Source organism: Zosterops lateralis (genome assembly GCF_965231275.1).
Source record: "Zosterops lateralis genome assembly, chromosome: 1".
NCBI lineage: Eukaryota > Metazoa > Chordata > Aves > Passeriformes > Zosteropidae > Zosterops > Zosterops lateralis.
The window spans coordinates 127,227,073-127,250,664 of NC_139762.1; the positions used below are offsets into that span (position 1 = coordinate 127,227,073).

Below are 23,592 nucleotides of genomic sequence, written 5' to 3' on the forward strand. Positions count from 1 at the left end.
GATATTCAATTCTTAAGATGATACCCTTGAAAACACCTAATTAACAAAGCCTTTGTGAAAAAAGAAAAAATAGCCTGATGCTAACTTCCTTTTCCCCCAAAACAGCACTGATAACCAAACATTAGAAATAGGCTAAAATGAAATCCTAAGTACCTACAGTGTTTTACTGAGCATTACTCTGAAGTGAATAATGAGAAGGTCTTGACAACAATGCAATCTGTAAGTACCAAGCAATGAAAAGAACTTTTCTTTTTCTTTAATAAAAGCAAGACTTAGAAAACATGTCTTACAATAAGAGATATTCAAATAGGAGCATCATACACACTGTAACCAGGAAAGCTAAAGGAAAACAGGTTTTGCCAGAGAAACATTGTAAATCTAGGTCACAATTTATCTTCTTCTTTTCACATTAGGATCATATCTGCAACAACAACAAAAAATTGTCACAAATAAGTAAAACAATAATATTCAAAGTTTATATAGATATACAGTGTGATGCAAACAGCTTTATTATATATTCCTAACAAGGGATTGGCTTTGCTCAGTCCTTCCCCTGACTACACTCCTATAATTAACTACAGTTACTACTAATTGACTGAAGCAAGCTTAAGGAAGAACCTTTGTACGAACTTAAGATAACCTTTAATGAAATTTTCAGATTTCCTAACTACTTCCAACCTTTAAATCTGATGCATGAACAAACTTCCCCAAGCCTTTAATATCCCAACTCTAAACTCTTTACTGGAAAAGGACACCAAAAAAAAAAACAAAAGAGGAGGGAGGAAAAAGGTGTCTTGTACGCTTACATTGATGTACATTTGGCCACAACTCATTCAGCAAAATCTTTCTGCTGCTTACTACTCCTACATAAAGCAGATACTTTCCCTACCTTGCACTTTTATACAGATTCTGATTGACTGTTAGAAATCTAGAGCTACTTTCTCAATATACTGAATAGTTACCTGATTTACTGCAATATGCTTATAGTTTGACTCTACTTGACATTGCTTTCCCTTGGCATTCTCCATTTGTACTTCATCTCCCAAAATCCTGTCATTTCTTTGAAATTCTGATGTGTTTTGTATTCACACACGAATAACTTACAGATACAACTGAATGCTCAGGCAGTTACTTCACCAATTCTGCTTTCACTCATTAAGACTTTTTGCTTAGACAGGAAAATGTGGCAACTTGTAAGCCAGATTACATACCACTGAAGGTATTAGAAGTCACTGTTGTTGCTACACAACTCAGACTTCAAAAATGAAATGTCTACCCTTTGAAAGAAATGCTCCATTATTAACTGTTAATGAACAGACCAAGTTGTTAATGCAGTAAGATTTTCTGAATGGCTCTTACATGTATTACTATGTAGTATCACATTTCTTTGATAGTGATTCAGAAAAAAAATCCTACTTCACCATTTACATTTTTTTACCTAAATGCACAACTTCTGGCGTTAGTCAAATTCATGACAGGTGAAACACTGGTCACTTATTGCTTCACATAAAAAACATAGATAGTAATGAAGTTTTTTGCTAAACAGAATGATATGTAACGCAAAAAATACACATTCTTCTAAGTACAAACATAGAACTCTTACCTAAAGAGATCATCAGCAAGTGATTCTTCTCTTGCATGTCGGTCTTGTTCCTGAGAAAGTTTATTTAATATTTGATTGTTACGGATAATTCTAATGAACCATCTAGAAAAACAATATTCCTGCACTAACACAGTTTTTCTCAAAGAAATAAGTTTTCTCTAAGTACTCCATTTAGAGCACATTCACATTAGACAAGTTATTTCACTACCCAAATTTGGCTACTGCCGCCCACTAATGAAATGAAATAGTTTGTGAAAGGTGTCAATTTTTGTCAGAAATGTGTTTTTTTGGGTTTTAAGCACCATTATAGAAATACATTTTTTTTATCTGATTATTTGTATATAAAGGGAATTTTAATTAGCATTATCTATTCAGGGATTTAAAAAATCAGGTAAAAAGTGTTGATGCAACTGGATCTCCATCAGGCCGTAGAAACAATATGACTCATCAGTAAGTATTTATAAGGAAACTATCAGAAAGCAAAAGTGCTAGAGAACTGCCATGACAAGTACTGTCTTAGGACTTTCATATCTAAAGACGTGCACAAAAGAAAAAATATTACATTTATTCTTACTACATCTCTTCAGTATGCTCCAACAGAGTTTTACTCATGCATTTTCTGTTCTATTCAAGAGTAGAATATCAAGTGTTCTGTACAACTATTTGAACACAGTTAGCCAAATAGAAATTCTTTCTAGCTCCCTGTCACATTTTTACAAGTCACAAGTTTACACAGTGCTTATTTTACTCATTAAAAGACTGATCTCCTTTAGGTTACTGATTTTGCTTTCTACAAATGTTTCTGATTATATGAGTGTTGCTTGCAAAATGAATTTAAATAACCAGAACCAGATGAGTGTTACCACTGACCTCTGGCACACAGTAACTTCACCACCGTACATGCTCCCATGAGCATGTGTGGACAACTATAACTGGCTGAGGTTTTATTTAAAAAATAAAATCCTGAAGTATTCCAGTAATGATCACAGGTTGGTATGACCACTTACAGTGGTCAGGTTTTTATTTGATCATGTTTAAAAAAATAATTTCTTACCTCCATTTCTTGCCTTAACCAGTCTTCTAGCTCTGAATTCTTTTTAGCATGGTGAGCAATCAAATCTGATCCTCCAATAATGTGTGGAAGTTGTCCTGCCCCAGGGTAAGCTACCTGTGGGACAATAAATTCTTACAACAATGAGGCAAGCACAGTGTAAGTAAAAGATCTATTTTTTAGTTCTATTTTACATAAACCAACTGTCTATCTAATTTGATCTATCTAATTTGAAAATTTAGAAAGTCTATTCAGGTATCACAGCAGAAAGTCAGGCAGTCTTTCTCTGAATAGCATTCAAAGATCATATTTAGAAGTGACTGAAGTTAAAAAAGCATTTACAGAAAGCTGTTAACTCCTTCCTTTTACCAAAAGAAAGAAACAAAAATACATCTGGCAAGTTAAATATGCTAAATAAATCTCATAGTGTATTGAGTGGAGTTTGAAGCATTGATAAAGATCAGTTTATATTTCATGATCAGACTTGCATAAGCATCTATTATAAAACAGCGGAAAAGAAAATATTATCAGACAATTAAAACATTATCCAAAAAAAGAGAGCATACTCCTAGGAAGCAGTATTATGTGGTCACATTATATACATAGTATTTTATTGAAATGCCTTTCTAGTTATCTAATACCATATGATTTTAATTTTTATTTTATTTTTAATATAAGCTGAAGTGGTACTTTTACACTGAACACTAGGAATAATTTTGCAATTGTCTTCAGGACCCAAGCAAGCAATCATCTTTACTTTTGTATGATGTAAATTTAGTTCTATTTAGAAATCCAAGATTTATTAGTTCAAATGGAAGATTCTGAATCAGCCTATGCTGTATATATAGGTCTTTGGAGAAGTGGAATTGCTAGCTTTTGGAAGTACAACCAGATGATATGGCAGCTATCAACTGCCATAACTTAACAACTTATTCCAAATAACAGCTTGGGATAGGGAGTACAAGCATCTAACCTAGCACAAGGTAAGCCTTTGTCAACCTGGTACTTCTGTCAATTAACAAAATACCTCTTTACAGTATAATATGATATTTAAATTGGTTCTTTCTTTAGTTCTTATCAATTTATTAAAAAAATCTTTAGTAACATTTCTACATTCTGAAGGCAACATTTTTTTGTACTTTTAAATAGTGCCATCTTGTGATCATTTAAAAAAACACACTAACCTTTTTGAATGTTTTGAAATTTTTCTTTCCCCCGTAGCTGGTATTTCCAGGAAGACGACTGTTCTGTCTTGGATGGCTGACAACCAGTGATCTAAACTCTGTCAACAAAAGCCTGCTAGGAAGATTGATGGAGTCATCTTGCAGTTTGCTGTGGTTCTTATGTGGGAAGAAAGAGGAAGAAGTATTCAAGTGTGTAAACAGACACACAGCATTTCTAACAGTACAAACTGTAGCAAAATTATCAGAGCAGAGCAAAGCACAAGTTAGGATTATGAAACAGTGAGGGGAAGTAGCAGCAGTGCTAGAAGCTAAGAAGATGTATGAACTTCTCAGCCTCCTTGCATACCATGAACAGAGTAAATTTGTTTCTCTTGTGCTTAAATATGAATTTAAATACTCCACAACAGACAAAGCTGAACACCTTCATCTCAATTCTAGCCTACAGATATCCCCCCAGCTCCATGGCTGTAAGCTGAATCTCATCAATGCATCCAATGTTTCTTGTCCATGAGAATGCTCCTATGGCAGCAAGTCCACATGCACACTTTGCTGCCTGGGGCTACCTCTGTGTGCATTGCAAAGGATATCTGGGCTCAGGACAAGTTCACAATAACATTAAACTATGTTCAAGGACAGCTCCAGCCCACATACAGTACAGTTAGTTTATGTAAAATAGAACTAAAAGTCCTTAAATCTCAGCTAACCCTGAACTTTGATATAGCTGCTCAGTATTCCCTCTTCTTGGGCTGTTTTCTGTATGTGGGTGAAAAGGTATTATTCTGCCCCTTGTTGACTGGCTACACTCTCTCTCTTCAGAATTTATTTCAGTATCATTCACCCTAGTCTCCTATTCTCTGCCTCACTGCCACTCCTAGCAATTCTCCTCTCCTTCCTTCATCTCCCCTACAAAACATTAGCACACTGTCTACTGTTAATCACTGTATATGACATCTACTTGCCAATGTTCCATCTCTTCCATTTATAATCTTAGAGCAGACAAGATTATATCCTTGGCAGGCCTTTAAGTAGTAATCTAAGAAAAACATCAGTACAAGTATTAACCACATTGAAGGCTTAACAGAATTACATGTATTTTCAGTCACCTGAAGTGTTAACCCAAATGCCATTACAGAAGCACACAGGTGAACTACAAGTGCTCTTTTTTTTTTTTTGTAGTCTATAAGCTGGACTGTACTACTCAAATCTACATATGATTATGTCAAGGAGTACAATCTTCCAAACCTCCTTTACCCTGAAATAAGATCCAAAAATACTGTGTTCTTAAGAGCAAAATTAGCAAAATTTTGATGTGTTTTTGTAATGCTTCTTAAAGTCTGCTGTTCAAACTTACAATTAACTGGTAACGAAGACCAAGACTTACCAAGACTGGTGACTCTTGCTTGATATTACTTTCCATTTCTAAAGTTAGAACTGATCCAAGTTCCTCTTCTTTCTATTTGATTAAAAATTATTTTAAATATAAAACTGAAATGAAATGGGAATTTAATTACATAAAATTGTTTTCTGCTCTTTATGGTAAAATAAAGATATTCAAATCAATAGAATCTTTTAGACAGAAAAGAAACTGCTCTGTATTTCATATTTTTTGTGATTTTATGCAAACTGTAACAGTTGTCGGAGTCTTCTCTATTAAAAAATCATTATAATTTTTTCACTTTTTTTTTTCTTTCTTTATTATACACTAGAAAGTTTTGTCCATCTGTACAATCTTGAAAGTCCTGACAGGTTCTCGAAAACTGTAAAAGCTTTTGAATGTAAAAAGTAGCATTTTCAATTTTGTATTTGAAGTGTACATGTGTGCAGAAAGGACATTTCATTACCAGGACAAGAAAGTATTCTGCAGGTTGATTATGTCCTAAAGTTTAAAACCAGATTTGCATTACATAAATTATTTTTAATGGTTGATAAAATACCAAATCAGCTTCATGCACCCTGTAGGTTTTGAGTCAATTACTCACATCCTTTGTCTTGCCAGATACACAAGATGCATCTATACTTACAGAAAATAGTTATCATATTTGCCTAGGGAATTTTATCATGACATCTCCTTCCTAGTCCACTGGAAATATATTTTACATGAATAAAGTAGGTCATTATTGAATTGTGAGAAGACTTCTTTTCTGCGAAAATCTTTGAGTGCATATCTGCTGAAGTAACAGTTTAATTGCACATTAGATTTTTTTTCTCCTTCAGAATCCTGACAAGGAGTTAGATTAGAAAAACTTTGCAAGCACCAAAAGCAACAAAATTCAATAGACTATTCTGAGCACCAATTTTAGTCTGTAAGTATGGTCAGACTAGCTGATGGTATAAAAAGCAAGAAACAAAATTCTGTAAATTATAGGACCTGTTTTTTAAAGTTTGCTGGTTAGTAACACCCACAAAAAAAAGCATTATAATGAAGTTCACACTTTGCCAGCAGCACAAGGTGTCAAGCTGGTCTGATCTAAGGATGCACAGGCAACTACTAATTCTTAGTGGTCCAAGGAGTCTTGCAAATTCCAGTTAATCATGCATTCAAAGTTTTAAAAAGTTAAACACTGCCTACACTGTAAATGGACTGGACAGTAAGTGTTAAAATACATATTTTAAATAAATAAAAAAATAAACTTGTTCTCCTATTCCTATTGTTAATAGTCTAGACCTCTCAATGTTTTGTTCTTTTACAGACCTCCTTTTCCTTTTTTTCAACACAGTTAACTGTTAATACTGTTAACCCAAGGTCTACTGTTTTCTTTGTATCTCTTAGAAAATTTCCTTAGTGTCAAAAACAAAACCAGAAAAATAATCATGAAAACAACAACTGTATTATGTTTTTGCTGTTGTTTTTGTTGGTTTTGTTTAAAAATTTCTCATATTCGAATTTTAATAATCTTTCACACAATATCAAAAGATTTGGACTTAAAAGATGTTGGACACTACTGCAGTATTCAACAGAAGAGGTCAACTGGAAGTTTCTTTAGAAAATTAATTACATGAAGATAATTGAGTATTATCTTAGAATAAATAACAACATTATAGTGAACACAGCAACAAGCAATATGAGAAGTTTTTCTTGGACTAGGGATATATTCTCCTACACTACTTAAAATATATAAAGTTTAAAAAAAAAAAAAGAGGAAAAAGTTCAGAATACAAAGCATCTTTCAATTCACAAAGAAAAAAATGCCCAGAAGAATGAAAAAAACATTTAGGTAGGTGTGAAACTGCAATGTTCACATGTAAAACATGAATCATTCTGAACTAAACTTGATGTACCAGATTTAAGCAAATTTGACAAAGCCACTTGGTGTATGCAGGCAGCCACCTCCTTAAAGGAGCTAACTGCATCTTTCTAAAAAAGTTGCAAATTTCAAGATTAGGCACATGAGAAGAATATCAAACTTACCAATACTTTATTCTCCTTTCTCTGATTTACATTCACTTCTTGAATCCTGCTTCCTTTGCCCTCCAAACACTGTTTTTTTTGTGTATTTCCTTGAGCTTCCTGGTCATGATCTGCCATTTGATCTTCCCAGTCTATATCTCTGCTTTCAAACACCATTTCTAGTGTGTCTGGATCCTCACATAAGTCATCTAATTCCTTTCTCTTTTTTGGTGCATGATTTTCTCTAGAGGTGGTTTTAGTGTCTGTTCTATCACTTGTTGGTTTGACACTTTCCCTCATAAGCTTTATATCCATATCTTCTGCAAAATTTGGGGTTGGGTCCAGGATGTTATTTTGCTTTTGATGCTGTTTTGCTTCACTGTTGCAGATGGACAAAGCTGCAGATTCAGTGCACTTGGGAAGAGGTGATGACCTTTCCTCCAGTTTTGCTAGTTTGGGTACAGATGTTTCTTCTTCTTCAGATCTTTCCCTTAGTCAGAAATAAATTACAAAAGCATTTTTGAGTATGATTAGCTGTACCCACAACGTAACAGCTTCTGGGGTTTTAGGGACTGCACTGTGAAATTTAAAGTACCCTTGAGAAAAAACCTTCCATTCTAGGAATTTGATCTAAAAATTGCCTTTTCAAGTATGTGTCAACAAATTAAAAGTACATTGCTTGAGTTCAGATTTTCCAGAAACGGCATGAACATACCAATAAGGGAAGTAATGTCAAGAACATTTCAACATACCTTTTTCTAGAAACCTGGAAGTAATTTGTAATTGAGTTTGACTGGGGACGTGAAGAACTCTCACGAGGTTTGCCAGCTTCTGAAATTTTAGATGGTGAGACAGGCTGACTTCTTTGACTGAACCCAGATGTCCTGTTCCCTTTGGGTATTGATGCTCCTGCATTCGCAGTGAAACTTGTACTACTGGGTTTTTTTACAGCAGTTGTATCCTGGAAGGCCATTTTCCTTTGTCTATGCACCTGGGAAGTATTCTCTATCTCCATACTAGATTAGAGAGGAAAGAAATACTAAATGACACACATGTTACCAGAGATACACGAAATCAGAGATACACTTTTTTAAAAAGCTATACCTGTACTTTAAATAAATTTATAAACGATGTGCTAAAAACAAACTGTAAAATCTTCTATGATCAGTACATTTTTGTCATTGTGAAATGGCTTGAAAATTTTTAATAGTTCAGACAGTCAGGACAGATATGCAGTATCTACATGTGCATTTGAAAGTCATCTAAATCCTATGGGATACTTTCTGTAATCTAGTACACAAAAGCAGAAATTCTCTCACTGCAGACAAGTGACAGCAATTTAGGGAATGGCAATTCTAACCCTGTATATCTTTCCCCATGGCAAAGATACAGTTCCTCTGCCACACAAGACTGCTTTATTTGCAAGTAAATTAGCTTAGAAATGTCCATGAACACTTTACCAGGTCTGCTCCTCTGTATCAGCTATGTACAAGCTGCTCTCTGCAGCAGCTGGCACTGCGGTCTCATCCACAGCCAGGCTCTGGGAAATGGCCCGGCCCGCCACAGCTGATGCAGGAGAACTTTCAGGTACAGCTGCAAGACCAACATGAGAGAAGAATCAGAAGTTTAATATCAAATCCGTGTTTCTTTGCATGTGCCATCACACATTACTACCTGATCATGTGAGATCTCTGTAAAATGATCGTATAGCAGTTTTAATTAAAAAATAAGCAGATTTGTTAACTAAAACACCTGACAGAAATAGTTCCAAAGGACCATATTCTGGAATTCAGATTAAGTTAAATAATCTATTGATTAAGTAATGGAATTCTGCTTAAATAAAAATGAAGCATAATGAGAAATCATATACCAGTATGTACATAATGTACTTTAAAAATCACGTTGTATATGTTTTATGCAAAAAATATAATACATATCATGCAATATATACATCACCCAAAACTGTCAGATCACAAACTTCCTTATATTTACTCCTTTATGATGGTCTCTAATGTGATTATTGAATCTGGGATACATGTTTTTCAATTTTTCAATTTCAAAGTCTTTCAATTTTAAACACTGCTCCCTTTAAACTCTGATCTAGGGTCTGCTTTCACAATTTCAGACAACTTAACTTTTTTCCAGTTGAATCGTTCAGACTGGAAACAAGAATCAGCAGCTCTGCCAGTACTGCATATATGTTTTTCACTATTCAAAATACATTTTCAAGTAAGTAATGTCCCTATATGTAAAGACAAACATACCAAATTTTTTCTTTGATTTTTTAAAATAATGGTAAGATTTTCTACCTGATACAACATATTATAGAACAAAACATAATCTATAAAACATAATTCTGAAAATTTCATAGCAACAAGTTATAGAATTACATGAAGAGGCACAAAAAGAGAATTAGACAAACAAAACCTCTTTCTGTCTCTCAAAGGCTTTTATTAGCAAATACAAACTTCAAGTCAAGACTTGGAATGTCCACTCTCAAACTACTACTTCAGCAAATGTGGCAATTATCTCCTATTGTCTTAATTTATGGAAAGATTATTTTTAGTTTTGAACTGTGTGGGAGGTGACTGTATTTTCCTAAAGCAAATTCTTTTGTGTAAAGGGCAAAAAAAAGAAAAAAAAAGCAAGCATTAACAAATTATTTCCATTCTTAGTCTCTTGATTTCTGACAATCATCTTTTACTTCCCTATTACCTCAGTCTTTTATAAAAAGACAGAACAGCATAGAATTCAAACTACCACATACATATGAATTCAGTGGTCACTAAAAAGATGAATTTCTGATGTTTTTAAAGTACCTTTCCTTTCAAGGTCACTGTTCCATGTGTCTGCCTTTTAGGCTAGTTTTAGATCTACTTTTTTATTTACATCTAAGAGCCATATAATTTTCATTCCAATTTACCATAAGACCATTAAAAACCAATCACTGCTTTGGAGTCATATGCATTTTTCATAGAATGTCACTCTTCTTTTGTGGTCTTGCAAAACAGAACAACTACAAACATCATAATTGATGCTCCTACACAAAAAGATACTACCTCTTCGAGGCTGTTAACTTATTACTACCCTTTTTCCAATTACCTTTGGAAGCAGGCTGCTTTTGAGGGTTGCAGTATTTTTCTGTAGACATGAAGATAACTGCCAATCCAATTTCTGCCTCTGGGATAGCCCTAAGATTCTTGCTGTTAATGTACAAATAAAAAAATTAAAAAAAGGTTTTTCAGTACAGATTTAAAGACAAATAAGCAAATGGGCACAGGTATAGCAAAGTACAAAATATTCCATTCCTCCTCCTCCAAAAAAAAAAAAAAAAAAAATCAGTCTACACTACAGTTTTTCCCAACAGAGTAAGTCAGCACAATTATCCTTCATTTTAGCCACATGCTACAGGTATTAACTCCTGTTGTTTCCTGCTGCTGGAGCCACTGTCTAGCTCCAGTAATCTCGCCAATACATCTCTCCCTTCCTGATTTTTGGGCACTTAATCATGCTCTACCTCTGATTCAAAAATGTGTGAAAAGAGACTTGAAAGATCTGAGCATTTCTTACAAGTCAGGCATCCTTCCCTCTCCCAGTGTTCAAAGTCATGAGAAGAGATTGAGCACTGTCTTCTCTACCTAGCAGGCAAATTTAGGGCAACTAGGTTTATGTGTTAAGGATTGAGATTTTGTTTCAATAAAATGGCATAATGTTTTAATAAATGTTTTGTTTTAATAAAATGGCATAATGATAATCCTAACATGTATATAGTAATCCTAACATGTATAATGTTATAATGCAGTCGGGACTCTCAAACAAAACCTACCACCAAGACAAAAACTAATTTTCATTAAACAGAAGCTGTTCTTCAAAAACACTGTATACAAATAATCACACTACAATGAACCACATGACCTGAAGGTGCCATCTCATCTCCTTTTGATGAAATACATATCATCAATGAAATACCATAAATTATCTATTTTGAATTCTTAGAATATATTAATTTTAACTTCTTTTATACAGTAGAAGAGAAACTACTTGCTGTAATTTTAAGGCAGCTTGATTACAACAAATTTTTGTTGAACTGAGTTTTACAAAAAATAATAAAAAGAGAAGGAAACAGAAATTCCATGAAATCCTCATGGAACTGCAAAGTTCTTTCTTTACTGCTTCAATAAGTTTTAGTCACTCTGCTAAATACAGAATCACAGAATCACTAGGTTGGAAGAGACCATCAAGATCATCAAGTCCAACCCATGCCCTAACACCTCAATAAACCAGGGCATCAAGTGCCACATCCAGTCTTTCTTTAAACACATCCAGGGATGGTGACTCTACCATCCCCTCAGGCAGGCCACTCCAGTACTTTATCACTCTTTCTGTTAAAAAAGAAACCTTTTTCCTAACATCCAACCTACATCTCCCTCGACACAGCTTGAGACTGTCTTCTCTCATTCTGTTGTTTGCTGGCTGGAGAAAGAGACCAACCCCCACCTGGCTACAACCACCCTTCAGAAAGTTGTAAAGAGTGATAAGGTCACATCTGAGTCTCCTTTTCTCCAGGCTAAACAACCCCAGCTCCTAAATATTTAGAAAAACGAAAAAATGCCCTCTTTATAAGCAGCCTCCTGCTTAAATATACATGTAAATACTATGAGCAAGTCTCTGTAGAAGTTCTGAAATCACCCTACCACTGTACAAGAGAACAGTGCTGCACCTTTCCAAGACATTCAGAATGGAATCAGTCCAGTTTGTCAGAGAGTCAGATCCTGAGATCTGAGAGTTTGTCAAACCCACATCAACTACACAAACTTCAGGAGAAAGTAGTAAAGGCATATCTTTTCTTCCTTCTGTCATCAACTTTACTTCCCCTCCTCCAAGAACAACTGCTGGACCCAGCTTCTTGTGCTAAAAAGAGAATGCAAATAATAAAAAAAAAATCTTAGAATGCAGTCGGTTTAGAGGTATCAGAATACAGAACTATCAGCATAGTGCTTCTCACTGATGCACTACTGCAGATGTAGTATATTCTTCCTCCACATTTTATCTTGCTTAGGCCACTGTACTGTAGGGTAAATACACAGAAATCCTTTTTTCCTGATGAACCCATAATGAGTGTGATTTTAGGGTGAATAAATCTTACTTAGCTACCCCTGCAATATTTTTGCAAGGTAAAGCTTAATTACCTGCTTGGCAGTTAGAAATACGAAAGTTTTTCCACTGAATATTTTTTTCCTTTCATGATGCTCAGATAAATCCAGGCTTTCACTGCCAATGGAAGGCTCATCAACTGGAGGGTAAAAGCTGCAGGAATAGAAAATGAAAGTTAAAATTCAGATTTGCATGTCAGTGATGACTCATAGTCCTTCCTGTTCCTGAGTAAAGTTCTGAAGTTAAAATCCTGCATTTCTCTGTTAAAACTACTTACATAAATAATTTTCAAGAGATTGTTAAGAAGAAACAGACACCCTAATTTCTCAACATCAAAAATCAGACCAACACTTTCTAGTTCAGCAACTAAAAAAACACTTTCAAGAATGCATTCAACCAAACTGCTGTATACATATCCACATCCTTAGTAACAATACTGACAAACAAGACTGAAACTTCATTCTGCACTTACTCTACATAACAGTAAAACTCTACACAAAATTGGCCATCTTGCTTCCTCTACCCTCCGTGTGGGCACAGTCACCCCTCATTCTCTTCTACTGTATCAAGAAATTGTGCACCACCACACCCGAGAACTGCCAATAGTAAGACTCTTTTCTTGCTGGTGGGATAGAGAACTGAAGGGATTCACTCTGCAGATCCTCTATTATTTTGTCCAATACAGGCAAAGTGAGCAGGAGTTTAGCTGGGAAACATATTAGGCAAAAATAAAATTCTACCCTGAAGCCCTAAATTTTGTCACAGCCTGTCACCTCAGCTCCAGTTAATGACGGCCTGCCCAGAGCACAAAAAGCCTCTAGAGTTAGAACATGCATCTAACTAATAATTTCAAAATACTTACAAGATCTTTGAGCCACAAATTCACTGCTACAGCAGTTCTGACAGAGCAAGGTGAAGGCACATATCAGAAAGAAGGGAAACTATAGGGTGGTTTTAACCAAACTATACCACATCTGTACCCAAACAGCTGTTGATGTGCATAGTTTGGCTGATCACAGACAGAACTGCTTATCTTTAGTCTGACTGCTGATTACATATCCTTTTCATACTACTATGTAGGAAAAATAAAAGATGCTGAAACACACCAACAAATTCGGTTTAACAGCAAGGATTGGCAGATTCTAAGGAAGAAACATACAAAATGCTGAAATACTGACATTTTGGAAAAAAATTAAGCACCTGTAAACAGAAAAACATCCCTCAAACACTGTGAATATTCATATAGTTCAAGCTGAACACAAAAAAAGCACATAAATTTTCTACTTCACCCAAATAGGCTAAAATGTGCTATAGTTACAGGTGCTTTTAAATAATCTCCATTATGTGTTCTTCACAATCAATACTTCCAACTTTATGTACACAATGAAAATTAAACAACTTAAATCCACCAGATTTTGAAAGGTGAGTTTCAAAGGTGATCTATTTCAGCAGCCTGTTCAAATCTGTATACAAAAATAATGTTACATTGAAATTGAACAGATATGATAAAGCCTACTAATTTGAAGTAAAAATGGGGAAATTCAGACTTTAGTTATGATGCCAGACAACTTCTGACAGCACTTCCCATAGAGACACTTATTAACCTAACATAGACAACAGGGACTAAGTCATCTTTAAAGATGAAAGGACAAATAAAAGCTGAAAAACAACAGTTTTCACTACTTTTTAGTTTCTTTATAAAAGTATATGTTTAGTTATATGTAGTGTATATCTATATAATATATATATTATATTTAGGATTATAGTTTCTTTATAAATACATTCAAAATCTCTGTTTTTGGAATTCAGCAAAGAACTTTAACTGATGATTGTCTCAAAAAAAACCAAAAACAAAACCAAACAAAAAACCCCCTTATATTTCCCTTATAAACTCTACTGATTTAGGTTAAAAAGGCAACAGTATTTTGCAGTCAGGATTCTAAAGTGTTCCTCATACTTGGCCTCATAAGCTTTTAATAGTAACACCATTATCCAGAAAAGATCCTCTACAACCTTGAATCTCTCAATAAATAGGTTTTGTTTCTTGGTGAGTTTCTGTTAAAAACTCTGTTACTTTTCTTCTTTTTCAAAGCCCTACACTATTGATACAGGACTGCAGTAATAAAACACAATATTTCATACAGGACTGCACTCAGGCAGCCATTTGTGAAATCTTCAGGTTTTGTTCTTCCTGGCATAGGTTGTCAGCAAGTACCAAAGCACTGGGGTAACACCATAAAAAACCCCAAGTAACAAGTCCTACACTTATATAGGAACTGTAGGTTTGCCATTACATGAAGTCTTACTATAAACAAAAAAAGATGTTTTAATTATTCTTTTCTTTTTAACTTTAAGATAATGTTTCCCCAGATTCTTTGTGAGGGATCAGCTCTACAATAATAGTAAAGATTGAATTAACAGTGTCACACAGTGTTGCCATCTCAATATAAATTTCCTGTTTCACACCCAAACCAGTATGACCCCAAGCTGTCTGGTGTCCTGTGGCCAAACCAGCTCAGGTCAGCTCTAGCTGCAATGCACAATATAGAGATTCCCAGTCGAAGTCAGAACTATTTTTGCAAATTTATAGCTGCTAAGTAAATCTTCAGCATCTTCTCTCAAGCTACATCTCAAAATCATGGCCTACTTAAAATACAGCAGTTGTTTTAAACATAGATCTGTGTATTACATCAGCTGTTTCATTTAGCTTGATGCAGAACACTCTTGGAAAGCTACATAACCTGTAAACTGCTAGTGTCACTACCTTTAAGCCAGTTCAGGTCTTCTCAGCATCTTAAAAGTTAGCACAAATGTTACAGAAAGGTAAACATATCCATCTGCTTCTTTTTTAAGGGAGCACTTAAAAGCCAATTATACTGTCACTTCTGTATTAAATGGACATACATCCTGGTTGCAAGACAAAGACACTGTTTACTTGTTCCTGTAACAGACAGGAACAGCAGCATTACCACCAGGTAATATTTGACCAAATATTAATTTGCACAACCAATCACTAGCATTTGATAGTTTGTATGACCCATACTACAAAAGAAAAAAAAATCTCCCAGGAAAGTATTTCAGAGAGTACAGAACTGTTTGTCTAGCTTTCTTACATCCTCAGAAAGCAATGTAGAAGTTTAAGTAGAAGAGAAAGTTACAATTCATTCAGATCCTCCTTTTCTTCTGAAAATGAAGACCAAATGAGTTCTCCACTGACAGATGACTGATTTGACACATTACAAAAACCCTGCTAACATAAAGCAGCATCTAAAAACTAAGTATTTCCTACCAATTGCTCCAGACTGGTATCTGTATTTTTCTAACAAGGGAGTGTCATGTTCTCTGAAATATATTTTACCTCATATCAAGCACAGTTTATTGTTTAGTATCTATCCATTCTCAGTCTTCAAACTATCCAACCAATGGCTACTACCACACACACTAAAAAAATAAACTACCATTTCCTAACAAAATGCATATTTACACATATGAATGTGCATACATAGTGGGAATTTCTCACCTGTATAAGCCATGTGTTCAGACAACCAAAAAACAACAATGCCCAAATAAAACACAAAAGTCTCCCTTTTCAAGGAGAAATGAGCAGCAGTATGTGCTTAGATGAAATTATCACATACAATATTGAGATTATTTTACATTTTCTCACATTGAGAAAATAACCAGAAGAGCTATTCTGCAGTATTTATTGATTCCAAATTAAGAATTCCCTTTTAAAGTTAATTTAACCATAAAAACAATGAATATTTTATTCTCATTTAGTGAAGGCCAGCACACATTAGTCTCACTTCACCTCTCAACAGATAATTAAAAACCTCTTCTATTTCAGAGAATTCAATGGTCAGGCTAACTCTATTCTGACAAAAGTTTACAGTAAACTCTGTAATTAACAGCACACTGGGAAAATACGTCTGTGTAATGAAACTTTATACAATTTTTTTTATAGAAAGCGTAATTTCTATATTTTTATGTATCGATTCCCAGAAGCATTTGAAGCAACATTTAAATACCAACAAAACAAGTTCCTTTTCAGAGACAGTAACAGCTCTAAGCATAGAGTCAATTCTAGAGCTCATTTTATAACTTTAGGGATAAGAACAATAAAATTGCTGTTAACCTGCTGATTAAACTGTTAATCATATTAAGCATTCCTCCACAAATAGTATTACTGTGAATTGCATAATATGTCAAAAATTATCAGATAAATGTGTAAGTTACCTGATAATCTAACTCCCAGAAATTTCATTCTGCAACACAGCAAACATGGTGACTTGGCAACTTACCTTCCATGATTTGGCAGCTGTTGCCTGGACTGAATAGCTCTGATTAATTCAGAAAAAAACTCTGGTTTTATAATTGGTCGAGCACAAATCAAAGCACATATAGTCTGAAAAAACAGAAAATACAAATTTATTGCACAGAAAATGTTCAAATAGAATATGGTTTGACTGACGTAAGTTTTTTAAGACCTAAGAGATGGAAAATATCAAACAAAACAATATTGATTTGTGTTTCTAGGATTGTCTTGCTTCTAACAGCCTAGCTTTCAATTGGTGTCTTGATTAAAACTATGAAAATGAAGTCTTCAAAACTGGCTTTTTTTGTTTTCTTTCCCTTCAACCTCCTGCTGACATACACATCTTAATTTGGAAAAAGAATAGCTGACTACAGCTTTGTAGAGAAGAAAAATATTGAGCCGGTTTAGAATTTAATTAGCATTTGTGGAAAAACTGCAAAGCAATGCTATCAACAGGCAAAAGCTCAACATACCTTAACAGTGACTTTTACTGAGACCATTACAAGGTGGGTACATTCTCTTGTCCATTCATTCACTACAAGGCCCCCAAGCTGCTGGATGGCTTGATTTAAAGCGTTTTTCTGAGCTACATCTAAACATGAGGAACAGACAACCAAAGATTCATATTCCACTCTGCAAAGAACAAGTAAAAGAGAATTGCTTAAGTTAAATCAGCCCAATATGAAGAACAGAGATGACTTAACTATCTTACTTCTATCTCACAGAAATCTGAAGGAAAAAAAAAAAAAAACAAATAAAAGACCCATGCTCTAATTTAGATCAAAGTAAAATCTTCCTGCTTTAAAATTTCCTGAAGAAACAAAATACTGATTTTATTTCAGAAAAATAACTGACAGTTTGACCTGATGTCTGAAATATTTCTATGGACTTGTGGCTCTTTTACAGACATCACATAGAATTAGTGATTCAAGAACAGTGCAAGGTCTGGGAATATCAAAAGAAATTTAAATGGGTGCCTCCAAAAGCAAAAGTATGCTCAACAGGGGAGGTCACCAACACATCAATTCTTAAAAATCCAACTGTCATAAAATGCAACAGTTCCCTAACATTTCCATTATCCTTGACCATAAGCTTTTATATGTATTTTAGATTTTCCATATCAAATTACATTATTTCATTTTTAGATTATTTAAATTTCTTTGTACTTTGTAGACTTTCTAGAACAACAGCCATGATGTATCTGGTCTCAGGTATGATTCCTGTATCGTGAGTCAGGTATGCTTACCTAAAATATAAAAAAATAATTTACTGTAGCCATTGGAGGAGAATGCGAAGTTTTTCCTAACAATAAATAATACCAGTAGCACTGATAAAACTGAATAACATTTTAAGATACAAAGCCACCTTCTAGTTACTTTAACATTGATTTTAATGGTCATTAGATGTTTCCGTTTATCTACTCCATTAGCTATTCCATTTCCAGAAGTGCTTCCTATAAATAGATAGTACTGGCTACCATGTTAACTTTGGAAAAAAATATCAAGTTGGGTTTACACTTCTGCAATGTTAATTTTTTTCTCATTACATTATGAAAAGCTAACAAGGACTCTGACAAACTCTAAACCTTTCTCCCTTCTTTTGTTTGGTGTGGGATATTGTTCTTTGCCTTAGAGAACCTGAAAATACTCACTGCACATGACACACCATCTTCTAAAATGCCAATGCTTTCTTATCTATAATTTTCATCTCCTAGTGTCAAAATAAATTATGTAAAAATATAATGGAAAACTATTTCAGAAGCAGGTGTGGAACATAGGCAAAATACTACTCACCTCCTTTGCTTTCTAAAAACTCATCATTGCTGTATCACTTGCAAAGTAGTATGAAATGCTTAAACACTCTTCTAAAAAAAATTAATTTTCTACTTGATATTTTATCATCAAAACACTTACCTAAACTTGCTCTCAAAGACTCCAAAGTTGATTCTGTCACCAGACTGCAGAGACACTGAAGCACCATTGAGTTTTGATCCATTAACAAAGGTACCATACTTAGATGTATCTTTTACTGTTAATATAGGGACTGAGAGAGACTGACTCTAAAAATAAACATAAATAAGCCATTATAGTTTATCAGAATGAGACAGCTTTATCAGAAACAAGGTATTATCAATGGGAATCAAAGCAATGGATAAATAAGAAGCAGCTCACAAAATATCATCTTAAATAAAGACTTTGGACAATGAGGACAATTATTTATCTTCTGTTTTTCACTGAATAGGACTGAGAGAAAATATACATGTTTTTAGCTTTAGAACTTTTGTGCTTCTTACACTTAGTCTTTCTGGAGATTACACTTCATCTTTCTGGAGACTGTGCATGGCAGTCATTCCTTGGCCCAAAGCTTGAGCTAGTGCAATTTAGCAAGGCTCAGAGATTTATAATGTTTTTACCTACCACTCACTTCTATCCTGGGCATTGGGCTGAATAGTAAGTAAAAGCCTAAGGTCACCTGAGGGCACTTTCTTGAACTTCCTTCCATGAGGAATGTGAGTCTTCCCCAAACTGCAGAACACGGGAGACACCAGCACCTCTTGAGAAGAGGTTAGACACTGTCAGATTTCCAAGGGGGTTCACAAGCCAATGAGAACACTGACAGCCTGTTTTTATGAAATTCTGCCATGCAGTTTTATGCAATTTCACAGATAAGTTCAGGAAGGACCACTGAAGGTGATCTAATCCAACCTGCCTATTGAAGCATATTTCCTTAGAGCACACTACTCAGGATTGTCTCCAGGCTCCTTTGGAGTGTCTCCAGAGACAAGATATGCCACAACCTCTCTGGGCTCAGCATTCTGTTCCAATGCTGAGTCACTCTCACAGTGAAGCTCTTACTCACGCTCAGGTGGTACTTTCTGTGTTCCAGTTTCTGTCATTGTCTTTTGTCCTATTGTTTGGCACCACCAAGAAGAGCCTGGCTCCATCCTCTTGACACCCTCCCACCTACTGATAAGACATTGACGAGGTCCCTTCTCAGCCATCTCTTTTTGATGCTCAACAGGCCCAGATCCTTCAGCCTTTCCTCACAACAGAGATGCTCCTCTGTTATCCCTCATTATCTTCATGGCCTTCCACTGGACTCACTCAATATTTCCAATATTAAAGGGACAAATACATTTTACATATTTTATTTTAAACACTATATAAGGCTACAAAAATGGTATTTCTGCTGACTGGCTTTAAAACGTCTATAAATGTCACAACACTTAGTCACAGTAAATTAGCTGATTGCTAATTATCCTTGGTATATTTTTCTTTTCCATGCCCTATGCAAATGCAGAATTAATGATGTGAAATGAAACAGAAACTAAGTCTGCAGTAAAACAACTGAAGCACTTCCCACAAACTAAAATGTGTCTGTGTAATGAAACTTAATTGCATAATTTTCCTGCTATGATTATTTTAATACAAATTCCTAGTGAACGTGGGATAAAAGGAAACTTGGACTACTAAAATATAGCCACTAAATTGCTTGAAGAAAACAAACAAACCTAAGGGGGGAAAAAATTTCAAGATTAAAAAAAAAAAAAAATGGTGATCAATGGTTCTACTCCAAGCATAAAACTAGAGAGAGCAAAATGAGAGTGTGCATGGTCATGGCAGCCTGAATTGTGCCCTCAGTGCACTGATAATGCAGTAAAATGGTGGCCACTTACAGGGCTTGTTTCAGACTGACTCACGGTCAGGACGGCGTGACTGCGGCTGATGGACTGATCGTCCTGGATTAGAATTGAGCAGTTCTTGCGTCCAACCACGTATTCCACACCGCTCAAAAGCCGGTACGGCTCTCCTGGAAATACACAAGAGACAGGAAAACACCAGTTTAGGAAGAAAACACCAAAATACCTGAAGCACATAGGAGAGACACTGAGAAGTTTGTAGTGCTGAGATCTAAATCTCAGCTTTGCCATGCATCATTTCTGGTCAGAGCATGGTGGTAACAATACCAAGGCTGTGGAGTTTATCCCTGTCTGTGCCACTCACTTAAGAACTGACTCAATGATCCTTGTGGATCCCTTCCAACTCAGAACATACTGTGATTCTGAATTCTGTGATTCTGATTAGGCTGATTAGAATTATGCATTCAGCTTATAGAGAAAACCTCTTACTTTCTTGCTCCCTTGCTCTATTATAAAAAGATACATTTTACGATAAACAAAGCAGTTTCAAAAGTGGTGACACACTTTTTTCAAGGACAATATATTTTTACCAGTACTTTCTTGAAATTAAGTGTAACATTTAGAAGAAAATAAAACAACCCACATTGTAATCCAAATTAATGGCTTGACTCTCTCCCAAAGGGGTGCTACCACTGGTCAACAGAACCAAAAATGTTTCTTGATGAATATGACTATGTACAGACAAATTCCTGTTACCAACCCTGGCAAGTAACTTTCCAAACATGAATTGAGCAGAAATGATCATTCTGAATAGAACGAAGAGTGTTTTGATTCACTCAAGAGCTCTCCAAGCAGTAAGAGGAAAATCAGTTCATTTCAACAGGATTTGGTGCTGTATCCATCAGGAAATAAACATCCAAATTTTCCTTCCAGTGAACCAGGAAACAGAGAGCAGATACAGCTGTGTTTGGTCTGTTCCTTATAAACACTTAGGAAGAAATATGTGTATTATATGACACCTATTACTAAAGGAAAATTACCTACGGACAAGGAAACAAAGAAAAGTATAAGAGAGCATATTTTCAAAACTCTGCATGCAAGAAGTTCAACACTTGGTCCTTGAAACATCAACACAATATTTAAACATCATTTCTGAGGCTGCTGCCTCAGTGTTCAACTAGGTATTTCAGTGTTCAACTCAGGTATTTCAAAGCAGGACTCTGTAACCTGCACCACCCTAAAACATCCCACACAGGTTCGAAAAAAAGCCGTGTTACATTTAACAGGCGCTGTGGCCGGCAGTCCTCCGGGGAAATACGGGGGCTTCGCCGCGGACGAACGCCCAGAAGGACGAGCACTCGGACCACCCCGGGCCGAGGCAGCAGGGAGGGGCCCTAGGGAGCCCAACACGCCGGCAGGCGCCGGCCGGGGCGGGGAGGGGCCCGCAGGGCCGGGCCCGGCCCACCACAGCAGCGGCGGCGTCTGGCGCTCCCTCACCTTGTCCTGAGGCGGGCACCAGCTTCCACATCCTGGAGGTCTGCCCAGCAGCCCCGGGCGAACCGGGACAAGGCCGAGCCGGGGAAAGGATATCCCGGGATCCGCCACCGCAATCCCGCGCGCCGGGCCGGGATACGGGGAGGGCCGCGGCCGGGGGCGCCGCCTACTGGCCCCGGGCAGCCTCTGCAGCGGCGCGCGTGCGCGGGGCGGGACGGGGCCAGGGGAGGGGCGGGGCCAGGCAGGGGCCAGGGGAGGGGGCGGGGTCAGGGGCGGGGGCGGGGCCAGGCGGGGCCAGGGTAGCTGTTTGGCACATTCGTATTTTCCAATGTGTAGTTTGTAGTTTGTTTCCTCTTTGTAGCATTGTTCAAGTGAACCTTCCTAAATTCTGTAGTACTTGGCAACTTAAAAGCTGCTCTTGAACTATATACACTCTATTTCTCCAACTTTTTATTTTTTTTTTTCGGTTTATTTCTTGGTGTTGATTGTTTGTTTGTTGTTCTTTTGTTTTTCTGTTCAGATTACAGATGCCTCAGTGATTACAGAGACTCAGTGTAGTTGAATAAACTGATTGTAATGGAATGTTACTATGTAGTAAGTCTTAGAGCCACTCTCTGACTCTTACCAGATACATTCTATATGCTGCTTTAATAATAAATGAGGTAACTACTACCCATCAGTATGGCACTATTGCTTCAATGCCTGCTGTATGATGAGCAGAATTACAAAGTTGTTACCTACTCTAGAGCTTACTATACCAACAGAGCGGGGTATCAACTTTTTTTTTTTTCCCCCCTAAATTCTGAATATTTAGAGAAAATGGCTGTTATGCCATTTTTATACAGGGCAATGATGACTAAGCTGTAGGATTTAAATTCTGCTTCCTCTGAACTCCCACAGCATTGTGTAATCAGTTCGCCTGGAATTCTTAATTCAAAAGTTGATAGGATGGGCCCACTGATAGATTTGTTGTCTTTCATGTCAAGTTTTGTGGCTGCATAGATTCAAGTGTGGTGTCCTCCCCTCAAAACGTGAAGCTTTATTAAATCTGTAGGTTCTTACAGCTTCTATGCTACTCCCACAACCCCTTACCCTTCCTTATGAGTAGATAGGACTCTGCAGGTTTCTTTGTCTGATTACCAAGGCTGTGCAAATGGGTGGGTATCAGTCAGTCATTACTTTTTCCTTCAGCCAGTCTCTGTGCCCAACACAGATAAATCAAGTGTCTTGTTATCTCAACATAATCCCCCATAGCTGAATATGGTCTGATGTTCACAGACTGCCTAGGCTGTTTGTGGACTCCACTAGCAGTGCTGAATTTGAAATGAGGATTCCTCATCTTTCTGGGAAACGTTGTTTCAGAGCAGTCAGACAGTGTTGATGTGTGCAGGGGAGCCAGAATGGAGCCCCTCTCTGCTGCCCAGGAGTGATCTGTGAATGCACAATTTCACCTCCAATCAGGCCCTGTGTTACCCACTCCATTTGAATTCCTAATTAGCAGACAGCTAATATTCTCAGCCACCTCTTTTCTCATATTTCTTTAACAAACAACTCCTCTCCCCCAAAACACATGACAAGAACTGGCTCTCATACTATGGGTAAAGGTCACCGCAATTCCTGGGTTTAGATACCAGAAGGAAAGCAAACAAACAAAATCACCAAAACCCCCACCAAACAAGACAATTATTCAGTATCCTTTAAATAGCATTTAGTAAATTGCTTGCAATAATAAAATTCCAACCCAGTGAAGCAGATTGACTGAA

General features: G+C 36.2%; 1 protein-coding gene across 1 annotated transcript; it reads right to left on the bottom strand.

Moving 5' to 3' along the window:
- Positions 1-234: 234 nt before the first annotated feature.
- NBN (nibrin) lies at positions 235-22,355 on the bottom strand. The gene is made up of 16 exons (XM_083871372.1): positions 21,833-22,355; positions 20,372-20,505; positions 18,609-18,754; positions 17,169-17,328; positions 16,682-16,785; positions 12,416-12,533; positions 11,947-12,137; positions 10,329-10,429; positions 8,687-8,819; positions 7,979-8,242; positions 7,248-7,716; positions 5,220-5,291; positions 3,839-3,994; positions 2,658-2,771; positions 1,604-1,653; positions 235-421 (listed from the first exon to the last, which is right to left on the bottom strand). Exons 1-16 carry the CDS (start codon positions 21,861-21,863, stop codon positions 391-393), a joined length of 2,274 nt encoding a protein of 757 aa, XP_083727498.1. The 5' UTR covers positions 21,864-22,355; the 3' UTR covers positions 235-390.
- Between the last annotated feature and the right edge of the window lie 1,237 nt (positions 22,356-23,592).

Coding starts and splice junctions, on each gene's coding strand:
- NBN (XM_083871372.1), bottom strand. CDS start 21,863: ATGTGGAAGCTGGTGCCCGCCTCAGGACAAG. Junction 20,506..21,832: donor GGTGCCCGCCTCAGGACAAG/GTGAGGGAGCGC, acceptor GTGTATTTCCAG/GAGAGCCGTACCGGCTTTTG. Junction 7,717..7,978: donor TTCCAGGTTTCTAGAAAAAG/GTATGTTGAAAT, acceptor TTTCTGACTAAG/GGAAAGATCTGAAGAAGAAG.